General features: G+C 38.3%; 1 protein-coding gene across 29 annotated transcripts in view; it reads left to right on the top strand.

The window, feature by feature from the left end:
• Positions 1-18,461, top strand: part of MYO3A (myosin IIIA) — a 206,463-nt gene that overhangs the window by 22,932 nt on the left and 165,070 nt on the right. For 22 of the 29 annotated variants that reach the window (XR_003681774.2, XR_003681775.2, XR_003681776.1 and 19 more), the window contains 2 exons: positions 12,499-12,603; positions 13,202-13,301. Coding sequence is in view for 19 of the 29 variants with exons in the window: in XM_028495288.1 (XP_028351089.1) it covers positions 12,499-12,603; positions 13,202-13,301 (205 nt within the window). In the remaining 10 variants the exon portion in view is untranslated. Of the gene's footprint in view, positions 1-4,956; positions 5,012-12,498; positions 12,604-13,201; positions 13,302-13,376; positions 13,592-13,778; positions 13,921-14,017; positions 14,147-17,168; positions 17,209-17,533; positions 17,591-18,461 lie in introns of those variants that run through there. The other 7 variants (XM_055087765.1, XM_055087763.1, XM_055087761.1 and 4 more) reach the window with 6 other exon arrangements.

Below are 18,461 nucleotides of genomic sequence, written 5' to 3'. Positions count from 1 at the left end.
TGTGTGTGTGTGTGTGTGTGTGTGTGTGTGTGTGTGTGTGTGTGTGTGTGGTGCTCAGGCAGGCTCCTGGATGTTGATATTTTGTGTGTGGGGTAAGAGCGTGTCCAGTCTCGATGAGAGACCTCCAAAGGATCCCTTTTCTCTGCCCCTCCCCTCCCACCTCCTCCACTTTCACTCTTACCTTGCCCTGTCTGGGTTAATCTGCCCAGGTGACCTCAAAATAGCCCCCAGCTAGCACTTCAGTTTGCGGCTTCCTCTGCATTACTCAGTTACCACTCGGTCATCTGCACGCCATGGTGAAAAATTCTGTTGCGATCTCTGCTCCACTACTCTCCCTTTTTGTTCTTTTTTCTCTTGTGGTTTTATACTTTTTTATTCCTTTACTAGCATTTTAATGGAGATTCACATGTGAGAGGAAATAAATGTATATGTTTAATCTGCCACCTTTAATTGAACCAGAGTCTTTCAAAATTGTAAAATAGAATTTTCAAGAACCTTCTCAGAATCTGAAACTATGCATTATTTTATAGAAGGTTAAAAAATTTTTTAAATAACTAGTTGTGTTCTTTAGAGGTAGGCAATTTATTATGATTTCAGAATTATTTTGTATTTCTCAGTTTAGTTCAAGATAGCTTTATCGTTTTAGTTAAATCATGCATTAGAACAAAGCAAAACTTTTACTCATCTCAACATAATTACCTAAGTAATAGAATGTAAATTATGAACTTAAACCATTTTGCCTTAAACTAATGGTGAATTTTAAAGAATTTACTTCATATTTGTGTTTGTGTATTTGAGATGCGACGCTCTGCAAATCCTTAATGCAGTCTTGAATAAAATTTTGTATATTTATATCCTTCAGAACATTTTCAGTAATGCATCTTTAATTTTTTTCCATGTTGAATCATTGGAAGATTAGCTTTTGAAGATTCAGGTGTTCCGCCTAATGTAGGCCTAAATGGGCAAGGACACAAGGTACAGATCTTTGCCCAGAGTTTAAAAATATTGAATGAGATCAGTCACTGTCTTTTATGCCTAACAAATTCCTCTTCTAATTATATTGTTATTTCTCAGTATAATCACTTGGAGTTAGGTGTGAGTTGGAGACTGACTCCTGGTCATAGTTAAATGTTCTTTTGAGAGAGCAGAAAAGATTGATTAAAATGCTTTTGGAACATCAGGTACAAGCAAAGTGGCTTCCTGATATAATGAATCAGCAGAGACTTAACAGCTTCTTTGAACTTTGTCCTTATATTTTATTATCAGATGGAGGTATTGGAAATATCCCTAAAAGGCTTGAGAAAAAAGAATAAATGGTAGTTTATTGAAATAGTATTTCAGGAATCTGACCTATTTGCACTTACAAAGTGGGGGAAAAACATGGAGAAAGCAAGAAGTTGGTAAACTGTATGTAAGATAATTGATTTGCATATGCAAATTAGACTAATTATATATACACATAAGTGGCTAGATATACAATTACCTGATTTATAAACATGAATGGTGCAGGTGCTGCTTTAGAGGCACTTTCAGAAAATTGGCTTGTGGCATAAATACTTTATTCTACAAAATGACTACTAATTATACCTCTTATCATAATAAAGCCCCAATAAATTATTCTGCATGAGGGTATCAAAAGGATGGCCAAAGAGGGGCTGTGGTATTACCCAGAGAGTCAAGCTAACAATGCTAGACTTCTGATGTGTATCTACATAAAGAAGGTGTGTCCTGGAGGGGCTGAGCCGTCAGTAGTATCCCTCGTTATCAGCCTGGCATGTGCAGGGGGGCCGTACCAGCTTAGACAAACTCCTGCCCAGGGATTTTTCATCTTGAAAAATCATTTTATTTATATTTCGATCCAGAATTGAAATTCTAAGAAAGGGATTACTTGCTCAGATTTTACTGGGTAGTCTATTTTTTCTATTATTTAGTTGTGATTTTTGAATTATTGCTTTCACTTTGATACAATTTTTCTTCTTCCTGTTTTTTTCTTTCATTTTGTTACACTATAAATTTTTGAGCATTAATGATATACAGGCCTCTGTTTAGGAATTATTTCCTTCTAAATTCTCTGTATATTTATTTTCAGAACATACTGAAGAGCACTAGTTGCTAGCTCTCTGAAATTCCAGTTACACATTTGAAATGAAACTACCTAAGAAGAGAAGGGGTAGAAAGTTTTCTTTTGTGGGAACTGATTTTTTTGCAAAACGTCTATGGGAATTTTTATTGTTACTTAGTATTCTAGGTTTTCCTAATGATGTCAGCATAAAGGGAGAACTGATGTATTTTTTTTTTTTTTTACTTATGCTTCATTTTGAAATACCGGACTTATATTAATTTTTGCTTATTGCTATCCTATCTCTTGACTGACCTGCTTTGGAAAATGTACATACCTCTTTTGCTTAGTGTTTCCATTAATTCCTAGTATCTACTGTGGAGAATCAGGGGCAGGATGTAGGCGGGGCTCGGGGGAGGTAGCTAGGTTTCTGCATCTGATTATCACTAAACTGAGAGACTAAAAAACAGAGTCAAAATTGAGTTAGATCAGTCTGGTATTAAGCATTTGCTACTGATGAGCTCGAAGGGCAAAGCTGGAATTTACCCTTTTTTGGTTGGATGAACAGCAGCACCTTAAGTACTTGAGGAGTACAGTCTTCTGTCTCAGAGTCTGTTTGTCTAGTATGTCCTCAGCCATAATGGCTGTGCAAAGATGGCCTCTGTCATTGTGTGTGTGTGTGTGTGTGTGTGTGTGTGCGTGCCCGTGCATAACTGTCTAGGACTAAAGTTTATTCATCCAGTCGTTTATTAATTCCATAAATATTATCTATTACTTTGGGCCAGGCATTTTGGTAGGTTCTGGGCATTCAGTGGAGAACAAGACAAACTGTTATCCTGGGGCTTAGAGTCTAATGGTGCAGAAAGATGATTTAAAACTAAGTAGACAAATTAAATAATTACACATTGTTATTGATACTATGAAGAATATAAATGGGGTGCTAATAAAGAATGAAAAAAGAAAACCTTTTACAAAAAGAGAGGTGAGAGAAGGCCTAGCTGAGTAGGTAACATTTTAAGCCTCCACCTGAAAAAAAAAAAGCAGGATACTTTTGGTACCTTTGTTCTTTAATATATACTCCAGATACTCTGATAAGCATCGTCCCCATCTCAAACCCACTGAAGCAGAAACTCCAAGAATGAGTTTTAGGAAAGTAGTTTTTTAAACAAGTTCTAAGGTGATTCTTATCAAAGGGAAGTTTGGAAAACACTGCCAGAGCTTCTCAAATTTCAGTGTGCATAGAAATAATCTGGGACTTCTGCTTCTGGCCGTGACAGTAACTTGCATCATTGCGTTGTTGTACCATAAATAACTAGAAAACTGCATAAAATATATTTTTAAAAACACAACAATTTTCAAACACTGGGAAAGAGACAGCTTAAGACTGTGACATTGAGAAAAGGAAATAAACAAGAGGAACACTATAATTATCCCATCTTTAATCTTGGAGGCAGTTTCCAGACCATGGGCATAAGGAGGACATTCCCAAGGAGATGACAGCTGTCTTGCTGAACTGAAAAGACTGGGAAGGCAGAAGTGGCCGGAATTTTCAAAGAAGGGAGAGTTAAGCAGGAAAAACGCTCCAGAAATCTGCATAGGAGTTCCCTTGAGTCTTTTACTGAAAACCAAGCTGGAAATGTACAGAGCAAGATTTCAGGCAGTTGGGCAAAGAACGATTATGAGGGTAAGAATTACTGAAAAGCAGTAATCTGAACAACTGCTGGAGTTTGTGCAGGGTTGAGAGATGCTTGAGTTCTGATCAGCCAAATTGGGAGATCTTTGTTGAACCCCTGAGGCACTTAGTAGAGACCCTCCAGAAAGGTTTTGCGTTAAAGGAAGGGCTAGACTCACCCTAGAATAAGAACTTCCCTTGGCCTCCCATAAGAAGTTAAAAAACAGGGCTTGAAATGTTCAGGTTGGTCCACGAGTAGTTTAACTGCCTGACAGAACAAAATTCAACATTCATTAAGGGGAGACAACAAGATCTGAACATTCAAATGTAAAATTAGTCATATCCATCATTTAATAAAAAAATTATTAGATATGTAAAGAAGCAGGAAAAGATGACCCATTATCAGAATAAAAATCAGTCAAAAGAATCAGACCCAGGAATAACCAGGATAATCGAATTAGCAGATAAAGACTTTAAAACAGCTATTATCACAGCGTTCAAGGATTTCAAAAGGAAAACATGAACATAATGTTGAAAGAAATGAAAACTATAGAAAAGAGTTGAATGGAGCTTCTAGAATAGAAAAATACAATATCTGTAGTGAAAAATATATAGTATTGAGTTTAACAGCAGCTTAGACATGTGGAAGAAAAGATCAGTGAATTTGAAAACCGGAAAATAGAAGCTGTCTAAACTGAGCACAGACAGACAAAAAAGGGAAGAAGACCCCTGCGACTTATGGGACATTATCTAGTATTCTAAACTGTGTGTAATTTCAGTCCAAGAGCAGTACAGGGGTGGGGGGTGGGGGCAGAGATACAGTATTTAAATAAATGATGGCTGAAATTTTTCTGAATTTGGTAAACACTAAAAAGTCACAGATCTAAGAAGCTCAAAATCCCTCTTGTAGGATAAACAAAGAAAACCACACTAAGATATGTCACAAACAAGATGCTGAACACTAATAATGAAGAGAACATTATAAAAGCACCAAGAGGACATGTAGGGGTCAGAGATAAGCGTGGTCACTGATCTGTCCTCCGGTGCAGTGGAATGGTATATTTGAGACATTGAAAGGCTTTCAACTTAGAAATCTGTATACAGTGAAAATGTTACTCATTAATGAAGGCAAAATAAAGACAGATGTTTTCATCAAAGGAAAAGAATTTACCGTCAGAGACGTGCTCCATAAAAATGTGGAATAAAGTTTTCAGGCTGAAGGAAAATGACTTCGTATAGAAACTCAGACCTGCAAAAAGAAATGAAGAATATTATCCATGGTAAATATAAAGATAAATAAGAAACTTTGTATTTTATATTTTTTAGTATCTTTAAAAAGAAAAAAATCACTGTTTGAAACCATAATTATAATTACGTATTGTGGGGTCATTACATGCAGAATTAAAATGCATAACAACAATAGCAAAGGGACAGAAGAGGAAAAATGGAAATTACGGTCTTAAGGGTCTTACGTTACTTACGAAGTGGTATAATATTATTTTAAGGCATATTCTGTTAAGTTAAAGATGCATATTGTAAACGCTAAAGCAACCACTAAAAATTAAATGAAAAAGTACAGTTAATAAGCCTATAGAGGACAAAATGAAATACTACAAGTATTAGTTGTGTTCTTAAATGTTACTTCATTTGCTGTACATCCTTACAATTTCCAAAGACTTTAACTCATTGTTTATTTTTATAATTTTCCCCAGTTATACTGGGGAGTGAGTCCACGGAGTTCTTCACACTGTCATTCTGGGGGAAAAAATGAATCCTGTGAAATCTTTAAGAAAGAAAGAATCAGTCTTGTTGATTCATTTATGAGGGCAACTTTATACTGACAAAAGAAGACAAAGATATTACAAGAAAAGAAAATATATTCTGACATTTCACATGAACACATTTGGAAAAAATCTTTCTCAAAATATTAACAAATTGAATCCAGTAATATATAAAAATGTTTTTTTATCATCTTTATTGGAGTATAATTGCTTTACAGTGGTGTGTTAGTTTCTGCTTTACAACAAAGTGAATCAGCTATACATATACATGTGTTCCCATATCTCTTCCCTCTTGCGTCTCCCTCCCTCCCACCCTCCCTATCCCACCCCTCTAGGTGGTCACAAAGCACAGAGCTGATCTCCCTGTGCTATGCGGCTGCTTCCCACTAGCTATCTATTTTACATTTGGTAGTGTATATATGTCCATGCCACTCTCTCACTTCGTCACAGTTTACCCTTCCCCCTCCCCATATCCTCAAGTCCATGCTCTAGTAGGTCTGTGTTTTATTCCCGTCCTACCCCTAGGCTCTTCATGACATTTTTTTTTCTTAGATTTCATATATATGTGTTAGCATACGGTATATAAAAATGTTAATATGTTATGACTGAATGGGATTGATTCCAGGAATGCAATTTTATTAAAACATTAAAATAAGTTTGTTAAACATTAAAATTTATTGCATCATAATTCACTGTATTAATAGAATCAAAGAGAAAAAAATCAATAAAAACGTGTCAAAATTCAACACCCATTTGTGATAAACAATCTCAGCACTCTAAGAATAGATGGAAATTTCACCTAACAAAGTGCATCTACCCAATTTCTTATAAAGTGTGCAAAAAAAGTTTGGACTCTTTGCAAAAGCATATATATAATATGTTTAATATCTTTATTTTGGGGGGAAATTCAAATTAAGACCACAATGAAACTATAGTACACAACCGCTAAAATGACTAAAATTTAAAAGACTTATAATACCCAGTATTGGTGAGGTTGTGGAGCAAATTGAACTTTTACATATTACTTTGGTAGTGTGAAATGGTGCAGTTACTCTGCAAGCAATACAGCCGTGTCTTATAGCGTTACACCCAGTTACCAGAAACTTCACTTGTAGATGTTTGCTAAAAATTGGTTTCTATAAAAAGACTCAAATGCTTTTATAAAATGAGCAAAGTAAAAACTAGAATGAGTGTTAGAAAATGAGAGTTTCTGCTTTTGTGGCCTCACATGGGATATGGTCAGACTAAGCGAAGCGTCTTAGAGCATTCTTAGAATAAACAAAAAACAATGAAAAACAGCAAAAGTCAGAAATGCCAACTGCAGAAGTCAGTCGTCCTTTTCCAGAAATTCGAGTAAAAATCTCGTATACCTCCTAACACAGTGAAGACAGAATACATTTTGAAAACGTATAAAAGCTGTCTTTGGAAGTGAGTTGTAATGATCTGTTCAGAGAATATCATCCCCTTTGATTTAGGTTATTGGTTTTTTTTTCATGTTTGACTACATCCTAGGGAGAGAATTCATTCTCACTGTTGCTCTGTTCTTTCATTAGTGTAGCTCTGGCTTAAGAAAATTATACTTCAATTTTGTACAGTGAAAGAACATTAAGGCCCTGTTATAGCATTGTGCTACGAAGCTACACTTAAGGGTTTTCTGGTCCCCTATTTCAAATCCCCCTTTTAACCTATCTTGGTGATTTAAGAATTGCATAGGGTTAATATGATGCAATTCATTCCTCTGGGTGCAGTTCTTTTTAAATGGAAACACAACAGTCATTTTCATTTTTTTATGATCTATTGCTTAATTCAACATTTGCATTTCCTTTAATATATTTTAATCCTTCACATTCATTTAAAAACAAACGTACTTCCGTTAATTTTTTTTTACTTTATTCATACATGAAAGGCATTTTATGCTAATTGAACAAAAGTAAATTTCATCCTAGAGCATATTTGAAATGTTGCTAATTCTAAACGAGAATTTAGAATATTCATGGTGATATCTCATCTTGGGCATCTTTAGGAAGAGGTCAAGCACAAGTTAACTTGTGGTTTATTGACATTTGGTCCCTATGGTCTGTTTAATAATTTGTTTTTCGTTTTAATCTACCTCTTCTTGAAGTTTCATTCAAAAGACCCCTTTCCATTCTGAAAATTAAACCAATATTCCTGCTTAGGCTGCAGCCAAATAGCAGAATAATTAGTTTCTAAGAAGACCCTGTAAGGGGTCTGACATAACTTGGAGTAATTTTGTATGCTCCTTCATTGTTAGTTTAGGACCTTTTCGAATATTCTTGATGTTAGCAGCTAGATTTTAAAAAATTATTAGGTTTTATTTTTTTTGAACAGGTTTAGGTTTATGGAAAAAATGAGTGGAAAGTTCAAAGAGTTTCCATAAATCCCCCTCACCAAGTTTTCCCTATTATTAACATCTTGCATTGGTATGGTACATTTGTTATAGTTGATGAGACAATAATGATACATTATTATTAACTAAAGTCCATAGTTTACATTAGGGTTAATTCTCTGTGTTGTACATTTTACAGATATTTTAAAGACTTTATTTTTTAGCATAGTTTTAGAGTCAACAGAAAAATTGAGAGGGAGGTACAGAGATTTCTCATATGTCCCCTGCCCTCACACATGCATAGACTCCCCCATTATCAACATTTCTTACCAGAGTGGTGCATTTGTTACAATTGATGAACCTACATTGACACATCAGTACCATCCAAGGTCCATAGTTTACGTTAGGGTTCACTCTTGGTGGTGTACTTTTTATGGATTTTGACAAACAAATAATGACCTGTATCCACCATTACAATATCATAGAGACTTGTTTCACTGCCCTAAAAAATCCTCTGTGCTCCATCTGGTCATTCTTCCCTTTCTCTTCCCTGAACCCTGTTAATCATTGATCTTTTTACAGTATCCATAGTCTTGCCTTTTCCAGAATGTCATATAGTTGGAATCATATGGTATGTAGCATTTTCAAATTGCCTTCTTTCACTTAACAGTATGCATTTCAGATTCCCCTATTCCTTGTGTTGGTAACTAGGTTTTAAACTCAATTCAGAGTCATGTTTTCTGGGCAACTTTGAATAATAGAAAAGTGTTCTGTAATAATTGGGCATCCATATATAATCCATACCTAACACATGTACAAAAATTAACTCAAAATGGATTATAGACCTACCTATATGTGGAACCTAAAACTATAAAACTTCCTGAAGGAATTATAGAAGAAAACTTTTTTGACCTTGGGTTAGGCAAACATTTTCTTGATAGGACATAAAAAACACTTTCCATAAAATTTTTAACATGATAAATTTAGAACTTCTGCTTTTCAAAAGATACTTAAAATAAAAGGTCAAGCCACAAACTGGGAGAAAAGACTTGCATCCAACATATATAAAGAACTCTCAAAACTCAATAATAAAAAAAATTAAAAATGAACCAAAAATTTGAACACTTCACCAAAGAAAGTAAATGGATAGCAAATACATACATGAAAAGATGGTCAATGAAATTAGTCATTAGACAAACTCAAATCAAAATCACGAGATCCATTTAGAATGGCTTTTTAAAAAGTCACAGTGTCAACTGCTGACGAGGATGTGGAGCAGCTGGAACTCTCGTTCACTGCTAGTGGGAATGCAGAATGGTACAGCCACTTTGGGAAATAGTTTAGCAAATACCTAGAAGGTCAAACATATGACCGATAGGACCCAACAATTCCCAAGAGCAATAAAAACCATATTCATGGAAAAGCCTATTATGCAAATGTTTACAGTGGTTTTGCTCATAATTGCCAAAAACTGGAAACAACTCAAAGGTCTTTCAATTAATGAATGGATAAACAAACAGTGGTTTATCTATTCAGTGGAATACTCAGCATTAAAGAAGGAATGACTAACATTGAAATAGCATTAAAGAAGGAATGTTCAACAACAAAGATGAATCTCAGATTCATTTTGCCAAATCAAAGGAGCTAGACTTAATGGGCCACACACCTTATGACTCAATCTGCATGACATTCCTGCAGAGATAAAATCATAGGGGCAGAAAAGAGATTAGTGCTTGCCAGGGGCTGGGGGAGAGGTTTGACTACAAAGAGACAGGAGGGTAGATTTTTGTGTGATGGATTTGTTCTATATCTTGACTGTGGTTGTGGTTACATGACTAATATATTTGTCAATACTCAGACTTGTATGCTAAATTGGGTGAATTTTATTGTATGTAAATTATGCCTCAATATACCTTACTTAAAAAAAAAACTAAAGTGTATATCACAAAGAATCCTGTATTCTCAACTTTACTAGTTGGGGAAAAAGAAATATTGATACCGGAAAGTGGTATTTGAACTTCTTAGTGCAAACTCTATGATCGCGTTAGTTCTTTTTTCAATTTTTATTTTATTTCCTGCACATTTCTTTTTTTAAAAAATAAATTTATTTATTTTTTATTTTATTTATTTATTTATTTTTGGCTGTGTTGGGTCTTCGTTGCTGCACATGGGCTTTCTCTAGTTGCGGAGAGCAGGGGCTGCTCTTTGTTGCGGTGAGCAGGGGCTACTCTTCGTTGCAGTGCGCGGGCTTCTCATTGCGGTGGCTTCTCTTGTTGCAGAGCACAGGCTCTAGGCACGAGGGCTCAGTAGTTGTGGCTCACGGGCTCTAGAGCACAGGCTCAGTAGTTGTGGCACACAGGCCCAGTTGCTCCATGGCATGTGGGATCTTCCCGGGCCAGGGCTCGAACCCGTGTCCTCTGTATTGGCAGGTGGATTCTTAACCACTGCCCCACCAGGGAAGCCTCGTCCTGCACATTTCTTTATGGCTCCTTTATTCTCCCTGTAAGATCCTAGCTGTTTACTCTTGAATTAACGTAATAGTCAATCACAGAAGATGCAGCAAAGAGGCCACACTTTGGAGACATAGGAAAAGCCATTCAGTCACCCTGCAATGAATTTTGGAAATTTAAAAACTGATCCTAAAACTTGGTTCTTTTAAATAAGTGCTCTGCAATTTAAAGGACTCAATTTCTTTTCAGTCAATTTTTTTAAAAATTAATTAATTAATTTATTTTTATTTGGCTGTGCTGGGTCTTTGTTTCTGTGCGAGGGCTTTCTCCAGTTGCGGCAAGCGGGGGCCACTCTTCATCACGGTGCGCGGGCCTCTCACTGTCGCGGCCTCTCCCGTTGCGGAGCACAGGCTCCAGACGTGCAGGCTCAGTAGTTGTGGCTCACGGGCTTAGTTGCTCCGCGGCATGTGGGATCTTGCCAGACCAGGGCTCGAACTCGTGTCCCCTGCATTGGCGGGCAGGTGCTTAACCACCGTGCCACCAGGAAAGCCTTCTTTTCAGTCAATTTTGAATAATTTTGTGAACCAATCTTGCTGGGCCACAGAGGAGGCAATGTGACCCTGTATTCTGCTGTCAGGACAGCACACTCTTCTTATCCAGTTAAAAGGTGTTCCCTTTTCTGCAGAAGAAAATGCTGGTTTGGGAATGCTAGGGCTGCACCGATTCCTGTAGAAGATGAAAGTTTTCTTTGAATGTAGAAAGACACCAGTTATCAAAGGGGTTGCATCTAAGTGTTCATTTGTGAGTTCGTGTTTAGATTTTAAACACACTTACAAAAACAATACTACACACGATGGCTCGATCGACCAGCCAGCCCAGATCTCCTTTTGGGGGATCATGACACGTCATGATTAAATGTAAGGCTGGACTCTAAAGTCAGGCTGTCCAAGTTGAGGTCTTAGCTCTGTCACTACTGTGTGATCTTTTCTAAGTTACCTTAGCATTTTGTGCCTCACTTTCCCAATCCTTAGTATGGAGATGCTAATAATTCCTACTTCACAGAGTGGTGAGATACACAGATAATGCATGTAAATGGATTAGAAATGTGCTAGCTTAAAGAATGTGCCCAACACAGCTGTTATTATCTAATCTATGATGTATCAGAAGTGTTCAGGCATCCAATAAAATCTAATCACTGTGTTAGAAAAAAGTTTGAGAGAAAATGTGTTCAGTATTTTAGTTGAGGGTGTCAGGAATACACTTCCTCTCACCTTTGTTCTCTACCTCCGTTTAGATCAGTAGAGTCAGGGAAATGCCAGACTCTTAGTTTGCAGGCACTGAGGTGTCAGAGGAGGCCACGTAGTTCAGGGTAAGGGCAAGGAGACCATGGACCAGAGCCCTGGGAGGAGAGACAGAGCTGACAGCAAAGGCTAATGGATCAGACGTTAGGGGATCACGGGCTCAAAGCTTTGTTGGGACCATTTACCTAGTTATCTCCCCTCTCATGTTCCACTGCTAATGTCAGTGTTTCTCTCTTCCGAGAATACACAGCCCCTTTGAAAGTTTACTGTGGGACTTCATGTTACCTAACTTCAGAGAAACCTGGATGTGAAAAATTCCCCTGCCGTGCTCCTCCCTCTTGTTTTCCTCTGAGATTCCGCTGCTCTGGGGAGGTGTGGGGGGAGGAAGCTAGGGAACATGACACTTAAAACAGTTTTCGAAAATAGTATTTGTAACCCTTACTTCAGCACGCTCTGAAGTTTTACCAGAAGGGAGGTATGTTTTTAAATTAATGCACATATGAAACAGTATATAGCCATGGATTGAGGTCACATTGCATTATTAATTAAACTCTCAGGAATCAAGAATGCTTTTAAGCCCTAGATCTTAAAATTTGAGACTAATTTATAGAATCATAATTCTTATCCTTAAATTTAAAAGCCAAGCCCAGTGCTTCTCCAGATTGTCTTCTAAAAATTAATTCATATGGAAACTGTGTTCCAATAATTACTGTACACTAGTACAAGTTTATATTTTCATTTCATTTATGAAACCATAAAGATGATGGGAATAATTGTTTGAAACAAAAAATTAGAACAGTTTTTTAAAACGTTTTGAGAAAACCTTTTATAGCAAGTACTTAAAATGTCATATCATTTTATTATCTATCTTGAAATATTCTTTTATAGCTGTGCAACGGAGGATCAGTGACAGATCTTGTGAAAGGATTTCTGAAGAAGGGCAAAAGAATGAGTGAGCCCATAATTGCCTATATTTTACGAGAAGCGCTGTTGGTAAGGCGGTTTAAATTGTTCGCACATTAATTAGGAGGCATTTCCAGTTAAATAAAAAGTGAGGATCCTATTTTTAGCAAAACATCACTACATTAGTATTTATCGATGCAAGAGTAAGATGCAAAATGTTAAATGTTTAGCATAACTAATTCCTTTTTTCCATTAGAGATCTACCCTCCTTGTGTTAACAGAAACCTGAGTTTTGATCTCCTAGGTATATTTCTGAGATTATGGCAAAGGTAGATAATGTGTATTTTTACTAATAGTTAGGTTTTTATTTGCCATTATTTATTTATTTATTCCTTTAACAGCCATTACTTCAAATGAATGTATAGAATGTTTTCTTCTGTTGAGATCAGCACATTTTAAATAGACTATATGCTAAGGGGTAAGGAGTATGCACTGGTTTTTTGAATTTTTATATAGTCCAATGTGGAAATGATATACTTTGATTTGACTAACTCAGTGTGAAACATTTAAGAACCTTTGTTAATTTTAACATGTGTTTCCTATTGATTTTGTATAAATGCATCCATCTGAAAAATGTGTTTTTGATGCTTTCTTTAAAAGTCACTATGTATTTATTTCCCACTTCTAGGGACTTCAGCATTTGCATAACAACAAAACTATCCACCGTGATATAAAAGGAAATAACATCCTATTAACCATCGAAGGCGGAGTTAAACTCGTAGATTTTGGTAAGTTTTGTTTGAAATGCATGGATTTGGGCCGCAGAATGACTCGTATGATGTGATTTGATCATTTTCCATCAGCCTTGCTTTGTAGGCATTGAAAGAGAAAAAACCAGTATCTCATTGAGGTAGGAAAGTTGCAGAGATTTTAAAAAATTTGGCAAATGAGAGATTCCCAGAAGACAGAGTGACTTCTTTCAAGTCAGCCATCGTGTGCCTGTAACACTCCTGCAGCAGTGTGTGTGGTTGATTCTCTGAAATAGACGGGCTCCAAATAATCACACTAAGTCTAAATGGTAAGCCCACGGCCCTTACTATTGATTGCTTTCCTGATGGGCAGGTGTCCAAACCCAGGATTTTGAGACAGGAGGGGAAATCTTCAAATGTCTCTGGGAAAATGTTTTCCCTCCTAAGAGGGCAGCACAAGTAAAGATGGTCTCTTTCTTACTTGGGACCTTCTATGTCTTACTGTGTTGCCTGCAGCCACCTTGTTCTATCCTGAGGTGTTCCGTCCCAAGTGGGAAGGCAGCCCTGCGAGACGAGAAGAAGGAGGGTCCGTGGTGACATAATCCAGCCACTAAATCAACTGACTCTGAACCTCCCCTATCTCTGGACCTTCTGTCATGTGAGCTAATACATTTCCGTATTGACTGAGCCAATTCGGAGTGTCTGTGTCAGAGCCAGAGGCACTGTAGCTGACACCTGTGCTCCTCCTTTTCCAGTTGGGACAGTGATATCCCCCCCCCCGTCTCACTGGATCCCCGCTAACACACTGCACCCGTGACGTGGGCAGCATTATTCTAGGACATCTCAGTGTCCTTGTCATCCTCCCCTTCCTGCACTCAGGCTGGGTAAGGTGTCTCTCCTTGTGCTTCTGTACCCTGTATATTTCTCCATTTCTGTGTTTATCACATAGGGTTATAATGGTCTATTTGGTCTTTATATGTAGATAAAGATACTTAGGCTCACAGATAGACAGGGTCATTAGGAGGTGGGACTATGTCATCTTCTATTTTGTAGACCTAATACTTTGGGAATAGTAGTTCAGTGAGTAATAGTTGAATGAATGAGTGACTCTTCCTTCATTTTGCATTTTGGAAAAGAAAGCTTAGGGAGAGTAATCGACTCACTTTAGAAATTAATTGTTTTAATCCCAGTATGTAGCTCTTTAGTGATCTGGCTTCACCCAGGAATGAACTTCAGAGCATCTAGACAGGAACAGTTGAATAGCGTATCTTTCAAACGACCACGTATTTTTTCCCTCAGCTGGGCATTTGAAAACTACGGAGCAGCAGTGAGCTTGGCAATGAATTCCTGATTGATAACTGGGATGCAGCTAGTGTGTGTTACTAGTTGAGTTCAGAGCGGTACATTTGAACAATCTGGCCGGATTAGGATACTAATGAGAACTTGTGCCTGAAATTCTAAAAAACAACAACGAAACACTCTTCACTGCTCCATGGACAGAGCCATGACTCTCTTCAGACAATAATTTTGGCTCCAGTCTTAACAGACCCAAATGGAGAACTTAATATTTAACTTGAGATCTCATAATTCTCTTGCTCTAAAAAATGGCTACAATATATATAGCCCCGATGAAAACTGTTAAAACAAATGTAAGTAACATCTTCTTCAGTCACACACAAAAAAGAACTTGGTAAACCAGTAGCTCTGAGAAAGGCAACTTCCTGGGACACCCTCCAAAGTAATCCAGAGTAAAAATATACACCTAGATAATAAATAAAGTGGCCTTTATTATGATATCTCTAGAAAGTAGTCATAATTTAGAAAGCTGACAAAACGAGAGCTTTGGTTTTATATTAATTAACTTAAAGACTTTGCTGTCAGCAACAATTAGAAAAGAGGGTCAGTTGCCTATTAAATGTGTTCCTGGTGTCTGATACTAAAATGCTATTATTTGCCTATGAAAGGATGCTTATATTTGTGTTCTCCACGGTAAGAGGACATGGATTCAATTCATCTAAGATGGTTTAAGGGTTTCGTATGAATTAAAACCCTAGGATGGAGGTTCATGCGTAGTGAAACTTCTCAAGGGCATAAGGAGTACGGCGTACGAAGCCACCAACCGCAGAACCAAACTGAAGATCAGGGTCCTCAGTTTATGTTTAAATCAGATTTTCAGAGAATGCCACAGCTGGGAGTAAGCGAGTTTAGAATATATTTTTATTTGGATTTCTCACCTCAGAAAATGTGCAGTAGGCTCATTATTGGGTATTGGAGATCTGTACTTGGATGGCCGCCAGTCCTCTAAATGCTCACATGGAACTCCAGCATCTCATCCATTCCCGGAAATCTGCTTCGTATCAAGAGTTCCTTGTCTTAGAAAAAGTCCTCAGTATCTATTTTGTTGCTCAAGCTAGAAATCTTAGCTTATCCTTGAGCTTTCCTTTGTCTTCACCGCCCACATCTACAGTGAGTCACAAGGCTCTGTCTCTGTTATAAATTCCCAGACTCCATCTTTATCTCTCTGCCCTGGTCCTCGCCATCATCCCTGACCTGGGCTCCTGCAGCTACAATTTACTAACCCCCCCTGCAGCCAGTCTCTTTCCTCTCCTTCCAGACCATTCCCCACACTGCAGCTCTGGCTCAGCCGACCCTGCCACTCTCTTGCTCAATATTTTGTCAGTGGTTTGTCAGCCCTCCTTGGGGAGGGCTGTGCCTTGTGATCCTCTCTGCTGGCCCAGAGTAAGCCCTGAATGATTAACACCTTTTTTTTGCCCCTTGGTGCACAGCAGGGACCCCCTCTTCCTATTACCTGTGAGCCAGGTCAGCTTCTTTCAGTCTCTTAAATGTACCACCCTCTTTCTCAGTCAGGGCTCTTACACACGTGTCGGAGGAAGTTCTTCGAAATTGGTTAACATGCTCTTCTCTTGCTTATCCAAGAATGTGGCCTTCACCCCAGTCTGCCAGAAGCATCTCTCTGTTTGGGGGGAGGTTAAGATTTGTTCCAGAAGGAATGCAAGAAAATGACTGAGGTAATATTAAAAAATAGGAATGTGTAGCAAGACCCGGGTTATCTCTTGAGAAAGATCTGTCTAAATTGCTTTATCTTCTCTTTAGCTTATGGAGAGGGAAATTCCAGGGATCCATCGTAGGGTTTCGCATAAGAGAGAACAGAAAGAAGAGGGAAACCCTTTCCAGTTCTTGGGTAATTGTTGTGGAAAGGTGAAACAGAGAAAGAGGCGGGACAGTGTGATGAGCTTTTAAAAAGTGAAGGTGACAACGAGGCTGGAAAGGAACTCTTACCCACCCTTCCCACCACCGTCATTCCGAGTCCCAGACGAAGTCCCTGCAGGGTCTGCGCCAGTCCAGACTGGGGTGATCGCATCGTCCTGACGTAGAGGTGTAGAGTGATTAGGTACAGGAAGCACTCAAGCTAAGTTTCTCCAAACCCCTACCCTCTGCTCCCATTAACCCCCAAATCACTGCACATCTGGCTGGGGAGTTTCTAGAGGGGGGTGCTCAGGATGGGCGGTGACGGGCAGAGCCCAGATCACCTGGGCCAGGTCTGAATAGGAGTCACAGCCAGACCTCGGAGCATTGTCAGCCCCAGCTGAAGCCAGCGTGAGCCTTCGTCTGCCAGGAGGCTCTACACAGTTAGCCCTGCCTACCTGAGAACAGGCCACAGGCTCACTGGATGCAGACCCCGTCAGGAGGGCAGACAAAGGAACGTGGCCCCAGAGACCCACCACACCCGAGGACCCTCCTTCTTCTCCCCACCACAAGGTCTTATAAGCCATCCCTCATCCTGTATAGACAGTACCGTCTTCAGCAGAGAAGGAGGGGCGCCATCTGAGAGGTGGAGCAAGCACTTTCATTCAAGAGAGACTGAGCTTTTCTTAAAGGACTTATGGTTCGGATCTGACTCAGCCTTACTTCTCCCAGCCATTGGGTAGGGACATAGGAGAGCCCATAATAGTTAGAGGCAAAATAAAGAAATCACAGTGACAGTTTGCTTTATGTTGCTAAGATTTATGTCATTGAATTTTGTGACCGGTTACAAACATGATGCTTTCCCTGCATGGAAACCTCCCCTCACCCCTGCACCCAGCTAACTTCTGTCTGCCTGGCTGAGAACTTCCCCAGCACCCGATCCTTTCTTTTTTTAAAAATTTGTATTTTATATTGGAGTACAGTTGATTAACAATGTTGTGTTAGTTTCAGGTGTACAGCAAAGTGATTCAGTTATACATATACATACATCTATTCTTTTTCAGATTCTTTTCCCATTTAGGTTATTACAGAATATTGAGCAGAGTTCCTTATACTATACAGTAGGTCATTGTTGATTATTTCTTTTAAATATAGCCGTGTGTGCATGTCAGTCCCAAACTCCCTAACTATCCCTGCCCCCACCCTTCCCCCTGGTAACCATAAGTTTGTTCTCTAAGTCTGTGAGTCTGTTTCTGGTTTGTAAACAAGTTCATTTGTATCATTTTTTTTTTAGATTCCGCATATAAGCGATATCATATGATATTTGTCTTTCTCTGTCTGACTTACTTCACTTAGTATGATAATCTCCAGGTCCATCCATGTTGCTGCAAATGACATTATTTCATTCTTTTTAATGACTGAGTAATATTCCATTGTATATATGCACTCTGTCTTTTCTTTAGCCAAACAGTTATCACACTTGACTATAATCATGTGTTTAATTTGACTACCTTTGCTGCTAAGCTGTGAGCTTTGTGATGGCTCGGTCTCTGTCTGTCCTATCACTCTGTCCCTGGAACCAAGCATGGCACTGGCACATCGGAAGTGCTCAATAAATACTCTCGAATGAGTGAGTGAATGGGAGGCAGGATTTTCCATGTAATTGTGTGACCTTGAGAAGGTCACTTAAAATTTCCAGGGACATCAAGTATGAAAAACAGTCTCTACCTCATACGGTTGATCGCTGTGGAGAGTAAATGGGATGATACAGGTGAGCTATGTAGTATAATTATTGACACTTTATAATTAAGAAAATCTGAGCTATTATCATGAAGTAATACTGTCACCTCACCCCTAGCTCAGTGTTGTATACATAGTAGGTACTTGATAAATAGTAAATAAATACTTTATTTAAGTATTGATAGTTGCTAAATATTGAAAATCTGAGTTCCCAAAATAGGTGCTTCTTTCTGTTTAAAAAAATAATAGACC

Source organism: Physeter macrocephalus, chromosome 11, assembly GCF_002837175.3.
Source record: "Physeter macrocephalus isolate SW-GA chromosome 11, ASM283717v5, whole genome shotgun sequence".
NCBI lineage: Eukaryota > Metazoa > Chordata > Mammalia > Artiodactyla > Physeteridae > Physeter > Physeter macrocephalus.
Note: the sequence above shows the minus strand (reverse complement) of the source record. Positions and strands in the feature narration are given on the sequence as shown.